The sequence below is a fragment of the Gavia stellata genome, chromosome 25 (genome assembly GCF_030936135.1).
Source record: "Gavia stellata isolate bGavSte3 chromosome 25, bGavSte3.hap2, whole genome shotgun sequence".
Classification (NCBI taxonomy): Eukaryota; Metazoa; Chordata; class Aves; order Gaviiformes; family Gaviidae; genus Gavia; species Gavia stellata.
Window position 1 is genome coordinate 11,130,212 of NC_082618.1, and position 24,161 is coordinate 11,154,372.

Sequence of the window (24,161 nt, forward strand, 5' to 3'; positions counted from 1 at the left end):
AATCCGAAGCGCAGACAGATATCGTTACTCAAAACTACCTCAGACACACAGTGATAGTCCAGCAGCCCAAAATGTCTTTGACCAAATTCTTCGTTACGCCAAATGATGCCAGCTGAGGGTTTGGCCCACGAGCTTTTAGTGAGCGGAGCAATTGCTGAGACAGAAACTAGATTCAAGCATCTGTAGTAAGTGTCTGTTGTAAGACCCATTCAATTAAAAAAAAAAAAAAAGAAATCTGTTCAAAAAGACACCATGTTACACACACCCCAGGTAAGCTAAATGCACAGGAATATCATCTCTCTCACATGTACACACATGCAGCTTGTCTCATCTGGTTTTCTTCCCAAGTTAGATGACAGTAAATAGAAATTATCATGAATTTGATAAAATGCCTCAGTGTCCCTTTTTAAGGTCTATAAACACATTCATTAGCCACCAGCTGAACGGACGACTGCTCCGCCAGCCCCCGCGCAGACGTACCTAGCCGCTCTGCCAGGCGGATGTAGACGGGGTCCACTCGCCTCATCGTCTTCACCAGATCCTTCCTGCGGAATTTGATTTCTACCGTCCCCTCTGGTTCCAGGATTCCTCCTCTGATCAGTGACGGGAAAAGAGAAAAGAAAGGCACTTTCAGGTCATCAGACAAGGGGAAACACAAAATGGAATGGTTCAATGTTATCTAGAAAGTATGTAAAAAAAGAAGAGAAGAGAAGGGGGGCAGGGAGACAAAACAGAGAGAAAGAGAGAAGAAGAAAGAAAGAATCTTAGCTATTATTTATCCAATGCCACAAACGCACACCAGGCTTCGCAGAAACACGTCTATCCAACAGTATATAGTACAGCCTGGTTCAAGCAATGCTCTTCATCAGTCTCTTTTAAGCTGTGACCTGAAAGCTCTTTCAAAAGGCAGGTAAGCTTTACGAAACAAACCAATTAACCGGCCACTTTCATTAGAGATCCTGCCCACTTCCCAGGTCAAAGACAGAGGAGCACGTGATTTGAAACTTGGGCTTGGTAAATAAAATAATTTCAGTCTTTAATTGTGAGGGCGGGAGTAATGACGAGGAGCAAGGTCAGCGCTGAGGGTTATGGAACAGCAGCAGCGATGAGAATTATTACAAATGCGTAATGGTACTTAGGGCCGGGATGACATATTTTCCAAAATAATCTCTTGGCTACTAGAGCTCAAGACCTCTAGAGTCCAACTACAGCTCTGCAAACCACACATGGTCCTTCCTGATGTCGTGCAAGGTGGGGAGCTGGCTTGAGATTTCCAAGAAGCGAGCTCACCCTGCCAGCATCCTAGAAAGGTTCGGGGCAGAAGCAGCGGGAGGGAGTTGCTCCTGCATGCACCCCAAAAAACACTTGGTAGGGGACGCGGTTTGTAGAAATCCTGCTCACACTGTGTCTGACCGTGAAGCAAACAGGCTCCACATTTCTAAGGAGGCAAAGAACAGCAAAAACTTCTGACTTCCAGGAGGCGAAGATCAGACAATGTTTGCTCAAGACACAGGAACTACCGAGGCCAATAGACCACAGGTCTCTCTGTCTCGCTTCTGTAGAACAGAGGGGCAGATGTCCCATCAGGAGCAAAATTCAGCTGGGAAGGGCGAGGGAAATGGGCATCCGGAAAGGGCATCTTCCTAACTCCTCCCCACATACGCTTTTTTCTCCTCCCCCTGGAGCAGCTGCCCAGGAATTTTGCCGTGCTGAGATGGTAGGAGTTGAGAGGACACCCTGATAGCACAATATTCATGCTGTCCTTCTATACACCTTCCTTCTCTCTGCTACAGATAGCCTAGGCAGGGCTGGCTCTTTCCTCCAAATGATTCAGTATCTCTGTATTTTAGAGATTCTTTAAAATATTTTTTAAAAACTGCTTCCAAGAGTGTGCCTGTAGTTTTATATCCTGAACCACCAATAATAAGAACTTCACTTACACAAATTGTATTTAATTAAAAAAGCACAACTACCCAAGTGCCCATACGACAGATAGCACAACACTCGGGGATTTTAAAGTACACACTTATTTACACTTATTTAATTTGCAAAATTGTATACACAGGCACTTGTTAAAGCACAAAGCAGTGTGTGGAAATACCAGAATGGTGAAAAATATCCTAAGCACCAACACCTCACTGTGCTTCGTGACTGCTAGTAATGAACCTTCACACAGGCTGGCTCACATGGCTACAGAATTTACCCCCATGTAAGTCTGAGTCAGGAGACGATCCGAATTGTCCTAACTGTGATCACTACACAGCAAACTCCTCTGAGACACGGGTTACAACTGGGAAGTGGTCAGCCCCTTTCAGTAACAAACCGCCAGGCTCTTAACTGAGAGCTTCTCACTCAGCCGGGTAATTATGCCTCAAAGCAGGTGGTTACGGAGGGAGGAGAAAGCTGCCATACCTGCTTTCTCGGTCTGCGTACATCTCCATATGACGAGGATTAATGGTAGGGTCAATCACAGCCCAGGATCCTCCTCTCAGCTCCGCCTGCGGTGGGATGTAAATAAGCACGGGCTGATGATACTCTCTCAGGCCGTCCACAATGTAGGCACCAAACTTGAGCACTTGGTCATACATGTCTGCAGAAAAAGGACACAGCACTTGAAGTCACAGCATGTCAATGCTTCAGCCCTGCCACGCGTGGTCAAACTGGGAAAAACCCCACAGTTACTCAGCTCTTCTAACCACCTCCTGCTACCACAGTGCAAGCTCTGGCTGGCGTTATCTGGACCTGGGGAAGACAGACTGAGAAAGGAGATGTTCCCCCGTCGGACCTGCTCCCAGACACCGGACCTCCACTCTGGAGATCCGGTCCGGTCGCTTCCAGTGTAACCACATCGCACAAAGCACAACTGCAGGGGCCTCAGGCCACGCCAGCCAGTCCTCCAGCGTCTGTCCTGGGGATAACCCACCCCTTACCTTCCGGCCAAGCCAATGAGTATTTCAGCAGTTCTGGAAGTCAGGGCAGGTATTTCTGTACTTAATATGAGCACGGCTGCCCGATTTCTGACTTACTGCCGTGGACCTGTACCATGATTCATGTAATGTGCCTGGCACAGCTAACGGCAGCAGACCTTTCGCATAGCTTTGTAAAAATTAGTGTGTGGGAAGGGTTCAGATGTGAAATAGCATTCTTCTCTTCTTGCATTCAAATTTGTTTAAGGCATTTGGCTCAAAATTAATAAGAACAACTCCACTGTGTAAAGACATTGAAAATATCAGCCCCAAAGGTGATTTAAATAAAAGCGAAAAGAAGAAGGCAAAAGAATTTACATGAGGTGATATAGTTTATAATGGATATAGTTCGTAATGAAAACAGGCACCCTTGAATATATGTATTTTGTTACATATAATTATATATAGAAGTATCAAATCAAATATACAAGAAATGAAAAACACTTATTAGGATCATCTAGTCCACCTCTCTGTTCACACAGGACTGTATCCGACATTTCTTTCCCAGTGCTTTTTAAAGCTTTTGTTTAGAAATCCCAAACAATAAATCTACTACTTCTTTAGGGGCATTCCCATAGTCAAATAGACGACTTTTTCCTCAGTATTCAGCCAAACTTTCCCTCCTTCCCCATCAATTTCATATTACTGCTCCTTGCATCACCCCACATAATCTCTCCACTCCTTCGGGCTTGCTATCAATAGCAGTAGGCTTTTCACTGTTTGGTTGGGTTTTTTCCCTTAGACACACTATAGGTGTTCATTTCTCATGTCTCCCAGGACGGTATTTTCAATCCCCTTCATCATTTTTGCTCTTTGCTTAGCACCTCCCGGTTTGGCTCATTTTTTCTGGCCATTAAAATACCAGTGCATAGAGCAGATAAGCTAAGTGGGCTGCATACGTGTACCACGCACCCATGCCGGCCTTCGGTAGTAGCCTTCGAAGACTGAGACACTTTTATTTATCTAAAATCCTTACAATCACTTGAGAAAGCCATCATTTCCAGGGAAAAAAAGAGACTCCGGCCAAGGTCCCCTTGTCATTTAACCCCGGTTTAATGTTAAGCATTAATATGGACCTAGTTAAGCACTTCACTCTTTGGGAAATACACACACACACTCTTACACATATATATACACGCACACTAACACATATAGAGCAAGCAAGCGAGAGGTATACAGAAAGTGTGTCTCTGTGTGTGTATATATATTCGCACCATAGGCACTGATGTGATCTCTCCAGTTCATTTGCAAGGTCATTGTCCAAGTACCCAAGAAAAGGAGTTTCATGCTATTTAAGAAATGTCAAATGCTGATGAAGAGAAGAACAATTTATTTCCTCTAATTGCGAATAAACATAAATTCTGGCAGAGACAGTGGGGACCGAGAACCAAACAAAACTACAACCTTTTCCTTTGTCCTGAGCAAAGAAAGAGACCTCAAAAGGGGTGACAAATTTATTACTAATTACACAATTATTTTATTATGTAGTGCTAGTAATAAACCACTTGAAGTACTTTCAGCTAATTCTAGTGTTAAGAAAATAATTGCTCGATTCAAATTATTTTAACTGAATTAATTCTTTACTAGACATTTTTTACTAGTGCTACATAATAAAATAATTGTGTAATTAGCAATACATTTTTCACTCCTGCCAAGGGTATATATTTTACTCAGGTTAAGTGCAGAAAAAAGAAGCGCTACTTGTTTGAACAAGGCAGAGGGAGGAGGAGCAGAGAAGTGGAGAGAAACTTGATGCTTTCTGTGCATCGCTCCAAATCTCTTCCAGGTTTACCAGCTGGCATCAGCAAGGTCAGGGAAGTATTTCTGCGCCTACAATACTTTCAGGATCAGACTGTCAAAGCTACCCAGAAGCATGAACTTCACCGCTATGCGGTTCTGTACGCAGTTATTCCTTTTGGGATCCTGCAATACAGCACTTCATTTTCCTGGAGCGTCCTAGCAGCCTTAGCTTCGTAATTTATATATGGATTTACACCAACTGCTGGCTTCTCTTGCAGGCTCAGAACTTCCACCGAGGTCAACGGACCTGCTGCTGCTCTGCTCTCAGCCCTGGCTGTAAACGCCTCTGTGGTAGAGGATTTCCCCTTTTTTTAAGGTCACAGCTTCCACTAACAGAGACCAAGTTTTGCCCAAATAAAGAAGAGACAATCAATCTGACTGCCACCACTGACGGGTCCCCATGGTGCCACGCACTGCTCCAGACCACAGAAGCTGCTGAGCTCCAGAGGCGAGCCAAGGGGAACGGCAGTGTCCACAGCCTCCGGAAGGGTTCCTCGACTGTCTCTAGCAGTAACAGCGGCTGCTCTTCTGCAGGGTTTTCCCCTCCCACCATCTCAACTGTTCAATTCGCCTACACGTACCACTTCAGCAAAGTGGGGACTCTTAAAGAAAGTGTATTTTTAAGAGAGAGTAGAGTTGACGATCATAAAAATACTGCAAAGACAACCCAAGACCCCTGCCTGCAGCCCCCATGCCCAATCACCGGAACACACAACCTCCCTGATTTATGTTAATACTGTATTTGAGTGTGAAACTATGAAACATTTGCCATACTGTGACAACTGCCTCTTATTTGCAGTTTTGCTGCATTCTCCACCGGTACAATGGAAAATAGTGCACCGAATTTAACTGCTGCAGGTGGTAAATGATGCCAGGTCTCAAGGGGGCCCACTGCTCTGTGCTTGAGCTGCCCGTGCAGCCCTAGTGCCTTGGTGCAGACTTTCTAAACCGTTAATACCGTAACTAACACACTTACTGTGTTTAAAACAAAACCCAATCGCTTCCATCATCACCCATGCAGCAAAGAACACCACACACATTTTAAGAGCAGTTGTTCGCACAACTGTTCTCGCGAAGAAGTTGCTTATGTTGAGACTGGAAAAATTAAATACTGTATTTGTGGGCCAAATTTAATTCCTGTATTAAATCTCAGCATAATAAGCCACCTGCAAGCCAGAAGTGCTGCAGAAGTCCTCTAGGAAGAGCAGGCTTGTTCGCTGTTCAGCAGGGCAGACAGTGATCACAGCACACCTTCCCGTTCTCTGCCTGCCTGCTCAGCTGCAGTGTGCGTCAGTCTCTACTACACATAGACACGAAATCTGCTGGAAGCTGTTATCATTACACTGTATGTGTAAATATTGGCAGTCAGATGCATCAAGCACGCTAGAAAGGCTGCAGACAGCTTTTTGCATTTCCATAGTGTCGGGCAGCATGCCCTGAACCTCCAAAGCTGGAACGGATCTCATCAGCTTGGCTGGATTATCAGATAGGACCTGAAGGTAAACACCAGGCGTATATTGGCTGCAGACGCATAATGTCCCTCATAAACCCATTACATACAAGCAATACCGTCATTCAACATCCAGGTAATCAGAGATTTAAAACAGCCTTTTCATTCTGCTGATTTTTTTTTATTGTTATTTATAACCTGTCCCAGGAAAAAAAAAAATAAGTAAAACATGAAAAACCAACTGCGAGTGACCCTGTAGCACAAGCAGCGCTGCAGTTTAATGTCGCGGGGATTTGCATGCTATCAAACTATTCATGCCGAGTCCAAGACCCTGGTGCTAATTTCCAGTAAATTTCACGCTTGATGTCTCCCCGTTGTGGGTCACTGCCGGTTCGCCTAAATAAACCACTTCCAAATGGCTCCTCCATCTAAATATTCAAGCCAGTTTTTATAATTTAATTTTGCATTATGCTGAATAGCCTTCCGGCCAGATAGAGCTCATTGGGGAAACCACCAATACCATTGCGATATGCCTTTATTTATGTTATTTATTTATTTATTTTACGGCTTGAATTAGACCTCCTAGGACGACTAGTAAAGAGGGGGGGGGTGTTTTCCCTCTCTTTTTTTTCCCCCCTCTGCTAATGTCAATTTTCAGCATAGCAAGAGCTGTCTCTAATCTTTTCCTACTCATTACACACAATTTTGGAGTCATTTTACCCACAGTGCAGTCGGCTCCTGGCAGCGTGTTTGTGTGCACTGAGGGGTGGCATAATTGTTTATTTTCTCTCCCTGCATAATCCCCAGCCAGCACTGAAACCAAAACTGCAAACAACTCCCCAAGGAACGCAGAGAGTGTCAGGGGAGACCAACGCTTGCTCTGCAGGCCCCGACAGCAAACAATACGCAGGGAAACGCACCGACCGAGGTGCAAACTGCAATGGCTCTGTCCTTCCCCGCTCTGCGGCGGCCCTCTCCTCCTCCTGCTACCGGCTGGGGCTGTGCGATACAAGCATCAGCATCCTCGTAGTGCCTTCTCCACCTGGGGCTTCTGGTCCCAACTCCAAAGCTAAACGTGGTTTCTGAGGAACCCAGCAAAGGGCACTGGCAAAGCTGACAGATCTCGCAACACAGTAAGGTGAAATAATCACAGAATCATTGAGGTTGGAAAAGACCTGTAAGGTCATCAAGTGCAACCATCAACTAACCCCACCGTGCCCACTAAACCATGTCCTGCAGGGCCACATCCACACGTTCCTTGAACCCCTCCAGGGATGGTGACTCCACCGCCTCCCGGGGCAGGTAACTTTACCATGCATTCACTAATCAACTGCTTCCCTGTAAATTGTGCGGCAGGGAAAGCAAGTCACGAAGGGAGTGCAGTAGCAGCACACGGAGCAGAAACCATCCTGAAAGGTGACAAGTGTTTTCTAGAGGAAAGAGTTTTGCCATCTTCTGTCTCTGCATCTGCAAACTCACTGGCATTGCTTTCTGCCCCGCTGACGAGGCAGCAGAGCAAGGCAGCCTTTACCACCCTGCCAGCCTTGCCAGAGCAGGAACTTTTACCTTGTTAGCACATCTGTAACTTTTCTCCTGTGTTTGTTAAGTGCCACATGCAGGTAAGAGGTCGTAATCTTTTACTCATTTAAATTTTATAGGATCAATCTCACATTCTTGGCACTTCACAAAATTTAAAGGAGCAATATGTGGTGCAAAAATCTAACTGCTGGTATTTAACTGAGCAGTTTTATAACTGTTCACTTCATGTGAACATCACTACCACCAAAAGAGTCACCTGGGAGATAGTCCTCAATACGACAGTATTACAATGCAAAAAATCATCAATGAGACAACGTTGACAGAATATGCCTATAGTTTTTTGATATGCAATACTGTTGGCTTATCCAGCCCCAATTTTAAGCTGAGGCAGAAGGATACAAAGCTCTCTGAGCAGAAGGGGCTTCCTGAGATTAGTGTTTAATTAGACCAGGCTGGCAGCTGTAAATTCTGTTAGCAACTAGACCACTGTTAACATCCAACTACCTGTTCTCACTGCAGATTATCTGGCCGCTTCCTCTAACCGTATATGAGGGTACATACAAAAATACAACTGCATTGCTTATTTTGAAAAGACCTTGCCACTCTACGGGACAACACCGAAAGGGGAGCCAAATTGATGGTTACCTTTCATTCCACCAGAGAAGCCTCTCCAGTTAGCAAAGACCATCAGAGGCAGCCCTTCTCTGTTGAAGTCATTGATAGCCTGCGCAGTCTTAAAGGCAGAGTCAGGGAACCACACCTGACCAGCCTGCTGGATTATCTGTTGGGAATAAAAATGACTGTTAAGCCTTGAAACACATTAACGTAAGAGTTAGCATAAAAATATAGAAATGGGTGCAACAAGAGCTGAGATGTGGAATTAACAACGAGGAACGCAGCACATGAAATGCTTAGGATCTGCTTGCCCACAGAAAAATCGGGACAATCCTTTTGTCACCAACATCAATAGGAGTGTTCCTGCTGGCTTAGCTAAGAAGAGGAATAGAGATGGTATGGAAAGCCCGATACTATGACTGCTGTAAGAAGGTGAACGAGAAGAAGGGAAAGAAGAGGATATGCAAAGGAGAAAAGCCCGAAGAGATGATGTACAGCTAGAGCTGTGAAATCAGGCAGGAGAAAAGCAAAATGTCAGAGCAGAAAGACCATGAAACACTATGGCGACAGCAAGAGAACAGGGAGATTATTTTTGCTTGCCAGATCTCCTGGGCCCTAGTCCCTGCACCTCACCTAAGTCACAAGAGCAGCAGGACTGCTGGGGAACGTGTCTCCTGTACGAATGGCCAGCACAACTGTCCATCCACTCCTCCCAGCGACTGCCATGCATTAGCATCCCACCAAGGAATGGCTATACTTTTTGTCCCACATTTGGGGAAAAAAAATCCCATCAAAACAAGTGCTCTTTCCACAGAGACATTTGCAGAGGCCAAACAAGCAACCAAGCACATGTTCAACCTACCTTGGCCTCCGAGTCCAGGTTTGCAGGATCAGCAGGGATGCTGAGCTCCACCGTTCTCGTTTCTACGGCAACTACTCCTACAGGTATTCCTCCCAGCCTGGTAACGTGTGAGACAAATCCAAATTAATATTTCTACTGTTACACAACTAGGCATTTTTTCCAATTTGCATCAAAATACTCAAGAGAGACAAGTAATGTAAGCAAACGGCGGAAGAAGCATTCTGGCCTTTTTGAAGAGTTTAGGCATGTAGCTAAATTTCAGAGTAGAATTTACAGTTCTCAAAGCAAAATCTAGTTCTAAAAACTAGCACATACCTCACTAAAAATTAAATAGAATAAACCAAAGCCCAAACTTTGGTACATCTCCACCACCTTTCACCTGATACCATACAGATTTTGATACTGATGGTCTTGACCGTGAAAAATAAACATGAAGACCCAAGGCTTCCCAAGCCCTGCTTCCAAAAGCACTGTCAGCTGATGAAATACATCCGCAGGCTGCATGTCTAAGCAATGCTGATGTCTCAGCCACCCTAAACCTCCACTGCTTACAAAAACTCCCTCTCCCAAGAGGTTAGGGTGAATGACGGGTAAAAGGTTTGGGTTTGGCCGTCTATCTCCTCCCCAGACCCTCTGCTGCAGGATGACTGCAAGGGTGGGAAGGGTGCAGGGACAGAGGGATGGGCAGGGAGCGTAGGCACCAGGGAGGATGCTCAGCTCCGCTTTCCACAGCATCTAACCGCTCCTTCACACAAAAAGCATCTTGCTTGCGATGACAACTGCTCGCTCCCAGGACGGGAGTCCCAGCAGAGCCTACACTCTCCCCTCAGCCACCTCAAGCTGGATGACACGCGCTGCAGGCAGAAAAAGCGACAAGGCCTATGTGCACTGGGGGGTTGAAACTATTCCCATTCGCTATGATTAAGAGTCTGCCTAGAAACCCGTAATTGCAGAAGCCGTCTTAAATCGGTAACTTATAACTTCTATATTAGGGCCCATGTGACCTAATAAAGAACATCTTTATCCAAGTATTACAGTTATTTATTGAACTTGAAAACAGCTCAAAACAACTTCTGTTTTCCATTATACTTCATATAAATTTTATCAGGCTAGCACATGAAGATGCTACATCTTGTTTTATAGTGTGTCCCTGGACAAGTTGCCATCGAATAATAAAAGACAATTTACAGCCAACAGCACACATATTCCAAACATACATACAAAAGATGAGTTTTGGCAGCACTTACAGTAACAATCCCAGAAGAATACATTCATATTTGTTTTTTCAAAATGCCACTGCTCTTGAAAGAAGTCAGTTTCATTTCTATTATATATATGTGTATGTGAGAGTCCAAAGCAACTTGGAATTTGTCAGAAGAAAGGAACCGCAAGTGAAGCTGAGCATGGGCCTGGACAGAGACCTTCTAGCTTTGCCAAATCATTGGTTTCCCCCACCCCCCAGTACACTGCTTAAGCTAAAAGCCTTTAAATAATTATAGGATGTTGTGAGATAAAACTTCAGAGTGTCACAGATGGCAGATAAAAATACCGAAGTGTATCTAAAGGTCACAGGACATCCCAAGGTTACGTGCTACAATTAGGAGTGGAGTCAGCAGGTATTTTCAGCTCCTCTCAACAATGTATAAAGATCGGACAATATTCTGGGTGGGAAGGGGGTAATAGCACTCAGACCCCTGGGACCAGCAGTGGTCAGAGAGATGAAGCTCCGAGAAGGCAGAGCCGAGCTGCACCTGCACAGCAACGCCCCTTCGGCTCAGCAGCAGTCCGGCTCCAGCTGGGCTTGCGCAGCCCCTACACTACCACGGTGCTCTGCCTTGAGCACAGACTCCTCCTCCTGCCCTGATACGATCTCTGAGGAAATGGGTATGTTTCTCCATATCACATTCTGCACTAGGAGAGTCCAAAGGCAGCTCCAAACCCATTAAAGACCCGCGAAAGTCTTAAGAAAAGAGCAACAGAGGGACATTTTGCTGAGCACACCCTCGTATCTGGAAGCCTCCTTCAGTTATTACGCAGCATTTCGTTAACATATTAGCAGAGCTCCTGATGGCCATTTTAGAGATGTCCAGAATGGACACAATCCTCTGAGACGCTGCACATGAGCTCTGGTGAATGCCATAAGCTTTGCTATCGCACAGCACGGCCTCCGGCTCTCTGACCCTGAGAGGAGGACTCTGCAGAGCTGTGGCTTTAAAGAGTCCGAAAAAGAAATGGGAGCTCCCAGCATCAAATATTCTGGGGCCACGTGTGCTATCAATGTAATGGAGATAAGAAACAGCGTTGATTCATGGCTATGCCGGCTGGGAGCCCAGCTGGCTATCCCAGTCGTGCTGTGTGTGTCGGGAACAGTGGTGTCTCTCCCTGCCTCCCACCGACTGCTCTGGTAATCAAAGACAGCATCACCAGGGATACCCTGGTACTACAGCCGGTCCTTGTGCCACCCGTGTGGTGAGGCTAGAGGCTGATGGCGTCAGACCCCAGGGGTGGCCTCAGGATTTCCAGAAGGCTGTAGGAATTATCAGGTGATTTGGCTGTGGATTGTTGGCACTGTGATACTGACAGTACGGGAGGTGAAAGATCTGTAAATGAAGGATTTTTCTTTGATGCAGACTCCTGCTAGGAACTAAGGCACTCTGAACACCCCTCAGGCATGGGCACAGCCGTATCTCATGAAGTGTAACCCCTGAAGCTTCCAGGATCCCATTCAGGCACTTCAGGTTTTTTTCTCCCCTCTCACTTGTTAACAAAAAAAAATATAGAAAAGGCTGACAATTAACCAAAACCACTGACTTCGGTTAGGAGCTGGGAGTCTGCTGGAGGCAAGAGTATGAAGCTCTGTCTTGAGAGGAGAGCTGGCGGTAGTCTGAGGAATGAGGAGTGACAAAGGACAAACACGCTGCATTTGGACAGCTCAAGCACTTGTAGTGGAAACTCAAGGGAGATAAATGTACTCTTTCAAAATGGCTTTATTCTGAGAGGAAGTAGACAATCAGATCAGGAAACTCACAGTACCATTTTGGAGGGAGGAAAAAAATAAAAGATGACTAGAAAAGAGGTGACTGAGGGGGTGTTGAGCCCAGCTCCGATTTGCATTCTGTGAAAATGCAGGATCCTGTATCTCCAGGCTTCGGCTTCGTGCCAGCTCTGGGAGTTCACAGACCTGCTACACCAAGAGTGATCCAGGCTGCAAATATTTCCCGGGCAGGGATCTACATCTTGAGGCAACAGGGAATGTTTTAGAATCCTGCACAGGTGCCACTTGGCAGCAAGGGGAGGGGAAGCGACTCCCCTTGGGAGGAGGCGAGTGCCACAAGACTCGAGCTGCTCATCTCTGCATTGTGAAAAACAACTGAGATCAGGTGTGGCGGGTGCTCGTTTGGAAAATGCTGACAGTTATTCCACACAAACCTCAACGTTAAGCTCTCCTCTATGCAGAGTTTCTTGCAATTTGCTCTAGTTTTAGCTGAACTTTTCTTGCAAGTCGAGCAACATTGCAAAACAATAAACTGCATAATGTACCTTCAACTAAGTCAGAGCTGCAAGAAGGCCTCGCTCCGCAACCACCTACCTAAGGAAGCATACGTTGTCTGCCACAATTTTTAACAATATCTCTCTTTTCGGCTTTTGTGCATGTTAAAGCTCTCACCTCCAAACAAAACAGGAGAAACAATCTGACTATGCTTCATTCGTGTGGTAAAGAGGTATCCTATTCAAGTAATGACTTATTTTTACTAACAGCCATCAACTTTCAAAGGAGGTTCTAGAAAAACGCAAAGCATAACGAAAACTTGATTTCTACAAATGTCTAAAATGCCTCTTAGAATTTACCTTGCTCTACCAACCACAACTGTCTGTGCCCAGGGCTGCATGATCTCCAGGAACGAGCCATTGTCAAAGAAACCACTTAGCCACTGTCCTTTTTGACCTAAAAGGAAGGGGAAAAAAATGGAAATATTAGAGGAGGGAGGGAAGAAAGAAGAGAGAATATCAAAGGAGCAACTGAAACTCGCTTAAAAATGCCAACTGGAGAACTTGGCACTGTCTTTTCATTTATTTATTTTTAACTAGATTATAATACAAGGGAACATTAGACAGCTGAGCATTTGTCTGCCTTCAGCCATCATGTCTTATTTCATTTGCTAGTCTGCATAAAGACAGTCATTTATCAGCAAAAGCATCATTTATTGTTAAACGATGGGGTTCAGATAGCAGAGGGACTTTGCATGCTTTTAAATAAATAACTTTTTTTTCCAAGACACTACAAACATTTGTCAAAAGGCAGTAAAGTCATTAAAGATGTTTTTCAAAATGCCTATTTCTATTTTAAAACTTACCTCACATTTTTCTCTTGATTCTGCCTAATCTTTCCTTTAAAGAAAGATTGCTGAAGAAATTCAGGAGCTAAATATAAAGATTTCTACGATGTTTTAAAACTAGACCACACGTCCGAGCATGTTTCACACATTCTTTTAGAAAAACTGAAATGAAGTACCCTGATACCAAAAGCCTACTTGCTGCATAGAAGACACCAGATGATGCACCTCTCCCTAAACTAAAGCACGCTTTAAGAGTCACCGTCCTGGATCAGCCCAGATGCCATCAGACCTATTCTCTTGCCCAAAGAAGGCAGCAACTTCCTAATGCTTGAGAGAAATCAAACTGTTCCCGAAGTGCACATCACCAAGATGGCTGTGCAGTTCTAAGAGAAATAAACTTCTCCTGACCCTTGCAGCTTCTGCCCTGAAGTATGAGGGACTGATTACCCTGATCACACTAACTATGAACTGGTATTATTTGCCCTTTATAAAGCCAGTGCAGTATCAGACTTGGGGTTCCTCCTGCATCACAAACTCCAATATATTGACAATACCTCTCCACCCCCACGTGCAACAACAGGTCTGTACAGTAACAACCCACATACATTCCTTCAGATAAAATTCTCAGGATGACAATTACCGCTACGGGAAGCGGTGGCAGTTTACGGTGTATTTCTCTACAATCCACGTGTGTTTCTTAAGTGGACACAAAAGACACTATGAATGCGTGAAGCCGCACGACGCCAGCCTGCGCAGTGGCATGGCACTGTTGCCACTCTCCAGACAGGAAGACCACGGCAGGAAGGTTTTCCAGTATTTCAGCTTGGACCCTACTCCAGCGAACAGGTAAGGACACAACAAAGAGCTTTCATTTGGGCTGATTGCTGATGCTGGATTGGGGAGTGGCAAGGTTCGCAGACAGCTCTCTTTCTGCAGTCCTCCAGCCTGTATAAGCTGTATATCCCAAAGTCAAGGCATTGAGATACTCTACCCGCCCAGACAATTACAAAAAAATCACAGCTCTCTGGGGGCACCTGCTTTCCACTGGGGCTTCATGAAGCTCTGCCAAAGAAAAAAAAAAAAAACCAAACCCAAAAACCCAAAATCGCTCCCAGCTTTACCCCTTGGCACACAGCTCCTGAGGAATGCTTTAAACTGAACAAGCACCCCTGCTTCTGCAAACCCAAGTCCAAAACCAATTAAAAGTGGAGATCCAAGCAAGCTAACCTCTGCTGACTTAAACAGGATGGAGAGTGTTTTATCAAGACCAAACTTGTAATTACTGTGTTCTACATTCCTTGCCTCTGTGGCCCCACTGTAAAATGTGACCATCCATTTCAAAATTATCTCTTTATCGTGAGCCCAAAGCTGATCGTTTAGATTCTGGCCTCGTGTCGGGCGTCAGTTTGAAGAATATCACGGCAATATCTCCTCTAATAAATGGCTTTAACTTTTCACCTAGGAGATATCTGCTTTAACTTATCACAGGGAATCATCTGCTTTCCTTAACGCTTCCACTAAATTAAAATCTGAAGTCACTCGATTTGGAAGCCAGCGTTAGCTGCACTCAGACAGCTGGATGAATTACTTGAGAGATGATGAAAAAATATTATCCAAAAACAGAAAACTTAGTTTATCACAAATCTCATTTTAGCCCCCCAAACTCATTAATAACAGCAGGCATAATGGTCACCCAGTTTGCAGCTTGTACGTACAGAGGCTGCACAACCCCAAAAGCACGCATGGGGGTTCAATGGTTTGCAACATTTCCAATATAATTGTTCTCCACGATCTGCAGGAAGACTGTGATTCTTTCAGTGTAAAAACCTTTTATATGGACTTCCCTCTGAACCATAAAAAAAACTATAAAAGTAACTAATAATTGTAAGTGTCCTCAAACAGTCAGAATTTACATGCTATTTTTATATATTATATTCAAATTGTTTAGAACTAATTACTTTATAAGCTCTGAAATATATTTGGATTGCAGACATAAAGCCTTGACAAACAGTCTTGAAACAAAATGCATTATTGCGTATCCTGGCCACCAAAGATCTACGTACTTGGATTTGGGCGTCCAGCCAGCATCCAGCGAGGATCATAGGGAGTCTTGGTAGGAACAAACTCTATGGTTCTGTCTATAGGATCCTTGACTTTGAGGATAGGAACAGGGCTGTATACACTCTAAGGGAAAAAGAAAAACATTGAAGGAAGTCATTCTCCTGCATGGCTTTGCACCAAACACCAGCTCTAAAGGACCTGGTCGGAGTCCTCTTTCCCCTACACTGCACAACCCTTCGACTGACGGGATCCCAGAGACTTGGCACGAGCCTGAAGAAACTTCCGAGGTGCTCCGTACACTCTCTCAAACCCTCCTTTGGCATCGTATGGCATACATTGTACTTCACGTGCTCTTGAACTTCAGGCATAGCCAGCATTAGCGAGGGGTTGCAATTTAATTTTTGAAAGGTGACCAGGCCACCTGACTCATTCTATGCACTCTTTCCTGAAGGAAGGTGACCTGCGTGTTCTTGTTGCTGCCTTCCTGGCTGCCGAGCAGCTTACACATATACATCAACTCCTACAAATTACTGCCTCAGAGGGGAACTTTTAGAGTCTTTTCAGTAAGAGACAATCCACCGCTTAGATAAAACCCTGCTGCCCAGAGCACTGAGGGCAGCACGCCAGGGCAGTGATGTGAAAGGACGCAAGGCAGGGCCAGGCTGCCCCGCATCCCGCTTCCTGCGGCGCTTTAAGACAAAAACTACTTTGTGTACTTCAATACCATAATGCTTAACAGCCTGGATCACGAGCCTGAACCATTTTGCTAGGCACCATAACAAACATAGAAAAACCCCACAGATGCCGAGAGCCCCCTGCCCGCCAGAACCCTGCGAAGAAAGCGAATAGGTAATGGCACCTTGCACTCCCGCAGGGCCAGGAATTACCTTTGGCATGTAGGAAAGCCACTGCAGAATAGTGTAGACTCCTTCAAAATCATCACACACAGTGCCGTGCGTCACTCCGTTGTTGTGCATTATCTGGATCCCACCCAGCTGGTTGTTGGAGGTGTAAACTTCCCGTCCAAGCACCTTTTGAAAGAAAAACAGGAAAGACGTCAGAAGATGGGATGTGACGAGGAGGTGTTGACTAAGGAGATACATACAAGCCTATCCCTGCAGCAAGTCACGATCGCTTCAACACCAAAGGATGGAGCAAACCACTCATAATAGACCTTCCCAAGCCCTGTGTGCAGGTAAGGTCTTATGAATAGTCATTCCCAAGGGGAATGATACAAGTGGGGAAACTGAGGCAGAGGGCAGTTACGACTTGCCCTTCCCCAAGCAGCAATGGAGCTGACAGGTGACCAAGTCTTCTGGGCGCTGACCTGAGCTCAGCTCACTAATTCAAAATTGCTCCAACTAAGACGACTTAGTTGGTAGGGTGGACCCATTTAAACCTTTAGCTGGGGAAAAAAACCCCACCACCGTGCATAAAGATGGGTATAGCAAAGACAAAGCCTCACCAGCTCCTTAGAGAGACTGGAAAGAATGAGGCTCTGACTGCTGGGCTTCCAATTCTCTTGCACGGCTCCATCTCTAATCTCAGCCCAGGCACCGCAGCTCTTTTCTCATTCTCCTGCTGTCTCTCTCCATTTGCCCTCTCACTGACTGATACACTGATCTCTCGGTCACTCGGCTTTCTGCTCCACTGAGTCCATATTACTAATAACACCTCTGCCACGGCCAGTTTACCTCATGAAGGCAGGAGCACATCATTACAAAATAAACTCATAACTTTGACATTCTAGCAAATACATGCCGTTTGTTATTTTTATGGGTTGAGTCTTTCTAACAGACAGAGGGCATTACATACCTGCTTCATTTAGATCTTAAACCCCCCCTCAAACACACACAAACAACCTGCCCTCCCCCACCAAACCACCAGCGCATCTCGTTTTAGGAAGAACGGCTACCGCAAGAGAGGGGCACCCCAGAGTCCAAGGCAACCCGGTCCTTACGGAGAGGACGCTTGGGTCTGACTTCATCCTCATCCTGACATCCTACAATGAGCGCTCGGGACATAACTCATCTCACCCACAGTACAGCGGAACTCCACATTTCTCAGGATTTGACCTTTTGGGCTGAAAGCAAGAAAGTGCTAAAGGGATATGAAAATAGAAAATTGTGATCTGGTTATAAAACTACACTGGACCCATTAGCTTTCTTCCTGCACAACATCAGTTAATCACCGCTGGGGTCAGGGAGCCACGGTGCCCGTCTAAAGCACTGCCTAACCAGTAAGGCACAACGCTATCATTCGCTAACTCCAAATTTATTTGCCTTTGGAGCAGAAAAGCCCGGTGGTCTGGCAGTTCCCAAAACTCGGTGTTTTACAAGCACTGGACGATCCCCACAGAACTCCCTGTGAGACAAGTCAGGGTTTACGTACAGAAGAAACCGAGGCACAGAAGTTATGCAACCAGCCCAAAAATTCAGAAGTCAATATAAGCATTGTGGTTTTGCACAGAGATGTTCCCGGGTCTCCCTTCTGAGCTCAAACTCCTTCATCCTCCTCTAACAAAATCAGCGCCGTGACAAGGCATGGTAGAAAAGATTGCAGCATAGATTTAGGTTCAAGGAAAAGCAAAGCACAGGCCTCCAGATGCCAGGCACAAGCCTAGCTAAAAGCCTTCCACAGAGGAAAATAAAAATAAAGAGGATTTAAACTCCCCATCTATGAACTAATGCAAACGTATGTACATGCAAAATGGGCCTCTGCTGCTGCTTATCTAGAGACACTGTAGACAGCTCAGGTTTACCACTGCTGACAGGCAATGAAAACAGTCTAATATACCGCCTGCTCTCGTCCTTAAATTCCTTTTTGGAGATCAAGATAAATATGCAGTTCCTTTTCCCGCGTGCTCCAGACATTTCAGTGAAGTGGCAGAGCATTGTGAGGGGCTGCGCAAATGAAATCCCTCTGTAATACCGAGCGAGCGCAGTATTTACTTGTCAGTCTTTGCCAGCAGAGGCAACGCAGTCCCAAGCTGCATTTAAAAGTTGCACCAATGAGCGCTCGTAGCCTTCATTTGTATGACATATATGTCCACACATGTGCACTTGCACCTGTGCTGAGTGCAGCAGGAGGGACATGTAATACGGGCACACGCGAGCTCTAAATCCGACCCTGACTTAAGCCCAGTCCAAATGCCAAGGAATCTGCTCCACTCCCCGGTGCAGAAACCGTGCAGCCAAGGGGTTAAAGAGGCTGGGATACTGCCCGGCTGGGTGCTGGTCCCCGAACCTGCTTCTGCAGGTGTGCTCTTCTGTCTTCTCAGGAACGATCAGAGATCCTGCCAACTTGTTTCACACATACAGCTGCAGACTGAATTGGGTGCCAGAGGTTAAAAGGCACTGAAGGGCTAGCCAGCTTATAGACAATGATCATTGGGCTTGAGAAAAAAATGAATGCAATAGCTCATCCATTCAGCTCTGCTAACCACCTCATCTCTGACCTCAGAGGACTACATTTTTAAAGGCTGACAAGTAATTCAATCTCCAATTAACAATCTTAAATGGTGCAATGCATATTGCTGTATAAATGTTTCTGCAAGAAAATATTCAAGGGTGAAAGAGAATACATCTGCTGGAGAAGTCCAAAACTGATGCTTCTGCAATTAAAGCATTCAGATATTCCTCAGTAAGACACATGGTCAGCAGAGGCATGAGTGGATTTAGAAATGTTGCTAAATCAGTTAGACAAGTAACACTAGAAGCAAACTCATGGGAGAAAAGCCTGCACAGGATCAAACCCTGTATCTGCTATGACCAGGATCTGTGAAAACAGTGAATGTCAAACCCTGAGAGTTCGGGTCCGTCAGGGAAGTACACTGAGTCACGAAGTAGGAGGTTAAGAAGTGAAAGCAGCATTAGCCCAAGGCTGATAGAAGGCATCTGTTTAATGACCAAACACATGCATGGAAGGGTTAAGTTTGCAAAACAGGCCCTTCCTAGCAGAGAGGTTACTAGCACTCCAGGGAACAGTCAAAGATGCAGCTGCCATAGACCAGAGATCAAGAAAGGTCCAGCAAGACGGGTGGGAAAGAACGGGTCGCAGGATTTTAAAGCTGAGATACAGAATACACATATACCTGAATATTGGCCACATTTGACCTCTGATCTTGTGCTTAATCTGATGGCAAAAAATGACAAAAAAGAGCAGCCATGAACAGCAACGCACCAGGCAGTAAGCTTCTGGCACCAGACAACTTGCTTTGAATTAAAATTCTTTCCACCCCATGAAAGCTCGGAAACCCAGAAACCAGGTTTCTGTCCACCCGGAGTTTGACAGGCTACCAGTCAAAGGAAGCTGCTGGGGGGGACTGGCCCCACACAGAGATCCCAAACTGGCCCTTTCTGAAGTCGCTTGTGAGGACCCCTCACTTCTGTTACTACTCCTTTCCTGCACGTTACCCCAGTGCCTTCGCATTTCGGATATAATGTCCTCTTTCCAATTCAGCCGCAGCCGGTCTGATGTTGCTGAGCGAGGTGCAGCAAGCGCTGCCTCGCTCCGCTGGAAGGTGTCAGCAAACAGGTCTGCTTTCCCTTCCGCCAGCAGTCTCTCCCCCGCCGCCCCTTCAAGCACTGGCACTAACCATAACCGATAAAGCAGGACTGCCACCACCTACTCCTTGCGTATTTGATGCCAAACAGCCTCCCGCTCAGTAGGGACCCTGGTTGGATTCGGATGAGCCACTCAGTCTCCCCTTCCTTTGCTCCTGAAGACAAACCCTTCAAGCGTGCAGAAAGCAGTGCATTTAACAAGGGACATGGGACAAGCTGCTTCCCCTGGGCGCCCATCGCAACAAAAGGAAGAGGACCTCCGTGAAGTGGTCAGAAGGCAATGCCAGCTCTACAACTGCACGTGTTAAAGCTCAGCCCGTGATTGCAAGAACACTCACTATCTTCCAGATACCACATACTATCTTCTCTGATACCACGCGCTTACAAAACACGCGGGCACTATTGTCAACACTTATTTCATTTGGTCCTCCAAAAGCCACTCTCCCTGCCGTAATGGGAAACCGCGTTTCTTTTTACTTTAGAGGATCTTTTGGAAAGTACAAAGGAGAGCCAGGATTCTAGCAGCCTTTTCAGCCTTTAAAAGACGGTCCTCAACAGGTTTACAGGCGTGTCATATGCATATTAATCATTTTCTAGCACTCAAACCCGTGATGACCAGCTGCTTTCTCTGCGCTCCTTTTCAGAAACTGAGCTGCTAGTTAGTTGAGACGTTCACTGCAAAGCTGGTTTGGCTGCAAACTTGATTGGCTCATATGTTTCATCAAAGATGAAAGATCTGAACAAATGACAGCAGAGGGCTTGAATGGGAATCATTATGTAACATAAGTGCTGTTATTATTCAGAGCATATCATGTGTTTATATCAAATATAAGTGCCAGATTTTTATCCGAATAATTTCAATAATTGCAATTCCCATCCCACAATTTATATTATCTGCCAGAAACCTGAAGCAGAAAAGGCACATGCACATACTATAAATAGCCTATTTTTCATAAACAGGCAGAAATGATCAGAATGAATGTCTCATCAGAAAACACAATGTAGGAACTTAAAACCTGACTGCTATTATGTGCAGTCAAGCCTCAACAGATCTTACAGCGTTCATTTCTACCACTCAGCTCTTCCCCCACACATATCATGTCATTAGAGGGTAAAATAGCAGCAACGCTGAAGCGGAGCACCAGGCTGAGGTAGGATGCCAGAAGAGCCGTGCTCCTGAAGAGACCCGTTCCCGAGTCTTTAGCCTATTCGCATGGCGGCGCGAGCGCAGACACTTCTCTCTGCCTGGAGACGGACTGCACTTCTTGCATTTCTAATCCATGAACGTGTGCAGTTCCTGCACTTTTAATTTACGAGCGTTCGGTGGGAGACCCTTCTGACTTGGGAACATATTGGCTCGGTCTAATGCTTGGAGATTATTAAAGTCAGAGCTATACTCCACTATCAAGTCTACAGATCTTTTATTTAGAAGATATGGTGCTCTAAATGCACAAAGAGCTCCCTGTCACCTTCACATTAAAGCCCCTAGTGCCTGGTAAATGGAATTATATAGCTGTCATCTCCTTTCCCCAAAGTTTTAAGAGTACAATGGGCTCATTTTTTCACACTCCATCCCAGCTTCAGAACTAAGAGACCTACTTTGTATTGATTTAAAGTCTCAGAAATAAATAAACCTGCTTCACCAATGTGATTCACAAGAAATTCATGATACACTATTGCATGATATATTTCAAGCTGTGGCTCCAGCTCTTTTTTTCCTTTGGTGAGTGATGGGGGAGGTGGGAGGTAGGGGGAGGTGGGGGGGCAGCTGACAGCCTGATGGTTATTGGGGATGGCTACTGACTGCAAATCCCGAAGCAGGTCTTGCTGGTGGAGTCTTTTTCTTGAGGGGGAAGGGGAAAAAGCAATTGCACTTCACCTCCGAGGCAGCAAGGGAAGACGCATCCAGATGGACACTGCAACTGCAGCTGGCCCTTCTACTCCACCTTCTGCCTGAAGATCCCGAAGCACCTCACCAGTACAAAGGGAGCAGGGCTCCACAGCTGATCAGATACAGAAGAGACATTCTCCCTGTTTGCAGATAGCAACATGAAACGTGACTGGGAGGAAACAGTTTTTCTATCTTGCAATAACTGGTAAGGATTTTTGAAAATTTCTGGATTGCAACAAAAAATCCAATTTTGCAATCTTGAGATCTGAACAAGTATCAGAGAGGGTCAAGATGTTTGCTTCTGACTTCTGAGATATTTGCTGTAAATATTAGAAATAAAAATTAATTTGGAAAGAAAAGTCAGTTGGGGGGGGGAAGAACTTTTCATTTGACCAAAAAAAATTCCAAATGAGAAATCCATCAAAACTGATACTTTTTCCTGAAGAGTTCCAGTTTCAGTGAACTGGCATTTTCAAATGAAAAATTGTCTTGTCAAAAAATTCCTGCCTAGCTCTCCTTTCACGGTGTAGGGAGACTGCATGGTTTGCTCAAGGTCACTCCATCAGGCAGTGGTAAATCAAAAGGACTCAATATACTTTGCAAACTAAAATTACAGCCCCCTATTCTACATGGTGCAAACACTCATAAATCCCACCTGCCTCAGCTAGGGGTTCCCTAATCTAGACACCAGCTCTATGAACAGTATTAACGATTGTCTCCATGATAGTTAAAGATCTTGTTTTGGTCATTCCCTTGGTCACCTTCAGGACCCCAACAGAACCCTCTTATTCAGAGACCATCCAAGGGGACAGGCTGCAGTGCAGGCACCTCTGTCACCAGGACAGTGAAACTTTGTTCACTTTGCAGTGTGGGTTTAGGCTTAATCATGAGATATGTGCCAGTTCGCCAATGCCATTCCTACAGTTCCCACTCATGCGTCCAGAATGGCAGATAATTTCTCCACAATTCACTGCAGAAAAGACCCAGAGGCCGGTCACCCTGATATCCTCCTAGGGACACCCCAAGAGAGGGCTGGTCAGGAGCCATTGTTCCGGGACGTCTTTGAAAAGTGCCTTCTTCCGTTCAGCTCCAGGGGAACATCAGGTGCCAGAGTTAATGCTCCAGTAATAACATACCCTGCAGGATCACCAGGAACTGGGATACAGTCCTGGTTGCATGAAACATATATAGGGTTTAGGATACACAGGAATTTCCCTGGAAGGTATGGAAGAGATTTAGATAGGCACAATACGGCCCACTATGCTAAACACCTCTTTAGCGGGAATAAATACACACACAGCCCCCACAGCACAGGCACCATCCACATAGATAAACTGATCAAGATCCATATTAAAAATGATAGAAGGAGGGAGAAAAAAAAGTCAACAGAAATCTATTAGACTTTCTTCCCTAAGCAAACATAAAGGGACTGATAATGTGATGCCTGGAACGTAAATTGTCTCTAATGGGAACAATACACAAATATCACCACTTAAAGAAAGGCAATTAAAAATGAAATGTAGAAATGGAGGGTGGTGTTTGTTTATTTGCACTCCTCTGAAGTCCAGGCATCCATTCTCCTTACATTAATTTCCCTACACAGAGCAAAGACCTTTGTGTTACCAGGACTGCCACCAACCAGACACTCCCAGCAGCTAATGCCTCTCACTGGCATTAGAAGAAATGACTTCTGCTCTCTTCTTATTGCCAAATATTGCTAAACTGAGACTGACTCTTACAAGAGCTCTATTCTGATCTTGGTTCTTAAACCAGACCGGCTTTGTTGGGGCGTAAGCAATGGTGACCTACGCCAGGGAGACCTCCAACAGCACCGAGGTCCTGCATCGGTTCTAAGAGCGCTGAAGAAACCAATCGCCACCCATGAAACCACCCTTGCTCTCACCACATCATCTGCTGTAACCACCCAAGGCACAGCAGCGCGGCCCCACCGCTGGAGCCAAGAGCGGGGTAACCTTGGTGAGATCCACAGAGGAGCCGACTGACAGTTAATGCTGTTGAAGTGTCAATTTCTGTTTGACATTTCCTAGACCCTCTTTGATTAGCATTCTCAAACA

The 24,161-nt window shown here is 45.4% G+C and overlaps 1 protein-coding gene across 4 annotated transcripts in view; it reads right to left on the minus strand.

Annotated features, from left to right (window-relative positions):
- ACACA (acetyl-CoA carboxylase alpha) overlaps positions 1-24,161 on the minus strand; it is a 130,468-nt gene that overhangs the window by 17,562 nt on the left and 88,745 nt on the right. For 3 of the 4 annotated variants that reach the window (XM_059829105.1, XM_059829103.1, XM_059829104.1), the window contains 7 exons: positions 16,518-16,661; positions 15,633-15,753; positions 13,082-13,178; positions 9,233-9,329; positions 8,401-8,536; positions 2,413-2,590; positions 481-593 (listed from right to left, as the gene is read on the minus strand). In XM_059829105.1, coding sequence (XP_059685088.1) covers positions 481-593; positions 2,413-2,590; positions 8,401-8,536; positions 9,233-9,329; positions 13,082-13,178; positions 15,633-15,753; positions 16,518-16,661 — 886 coding nt within the window. Of the gene's footprint in view, positions 1-480; positions 594-648; positions 680-2,412; positions 2,591-8,400; positions 8,537-9,232; positions 9,330-13,081; positions 13,179-15,632; positions 15,754-16,517; positions 16,662-24,161 lie in introns of those variants that run through there. The other variant, XM_059829106.1, reaches the window with a different exon arrangement.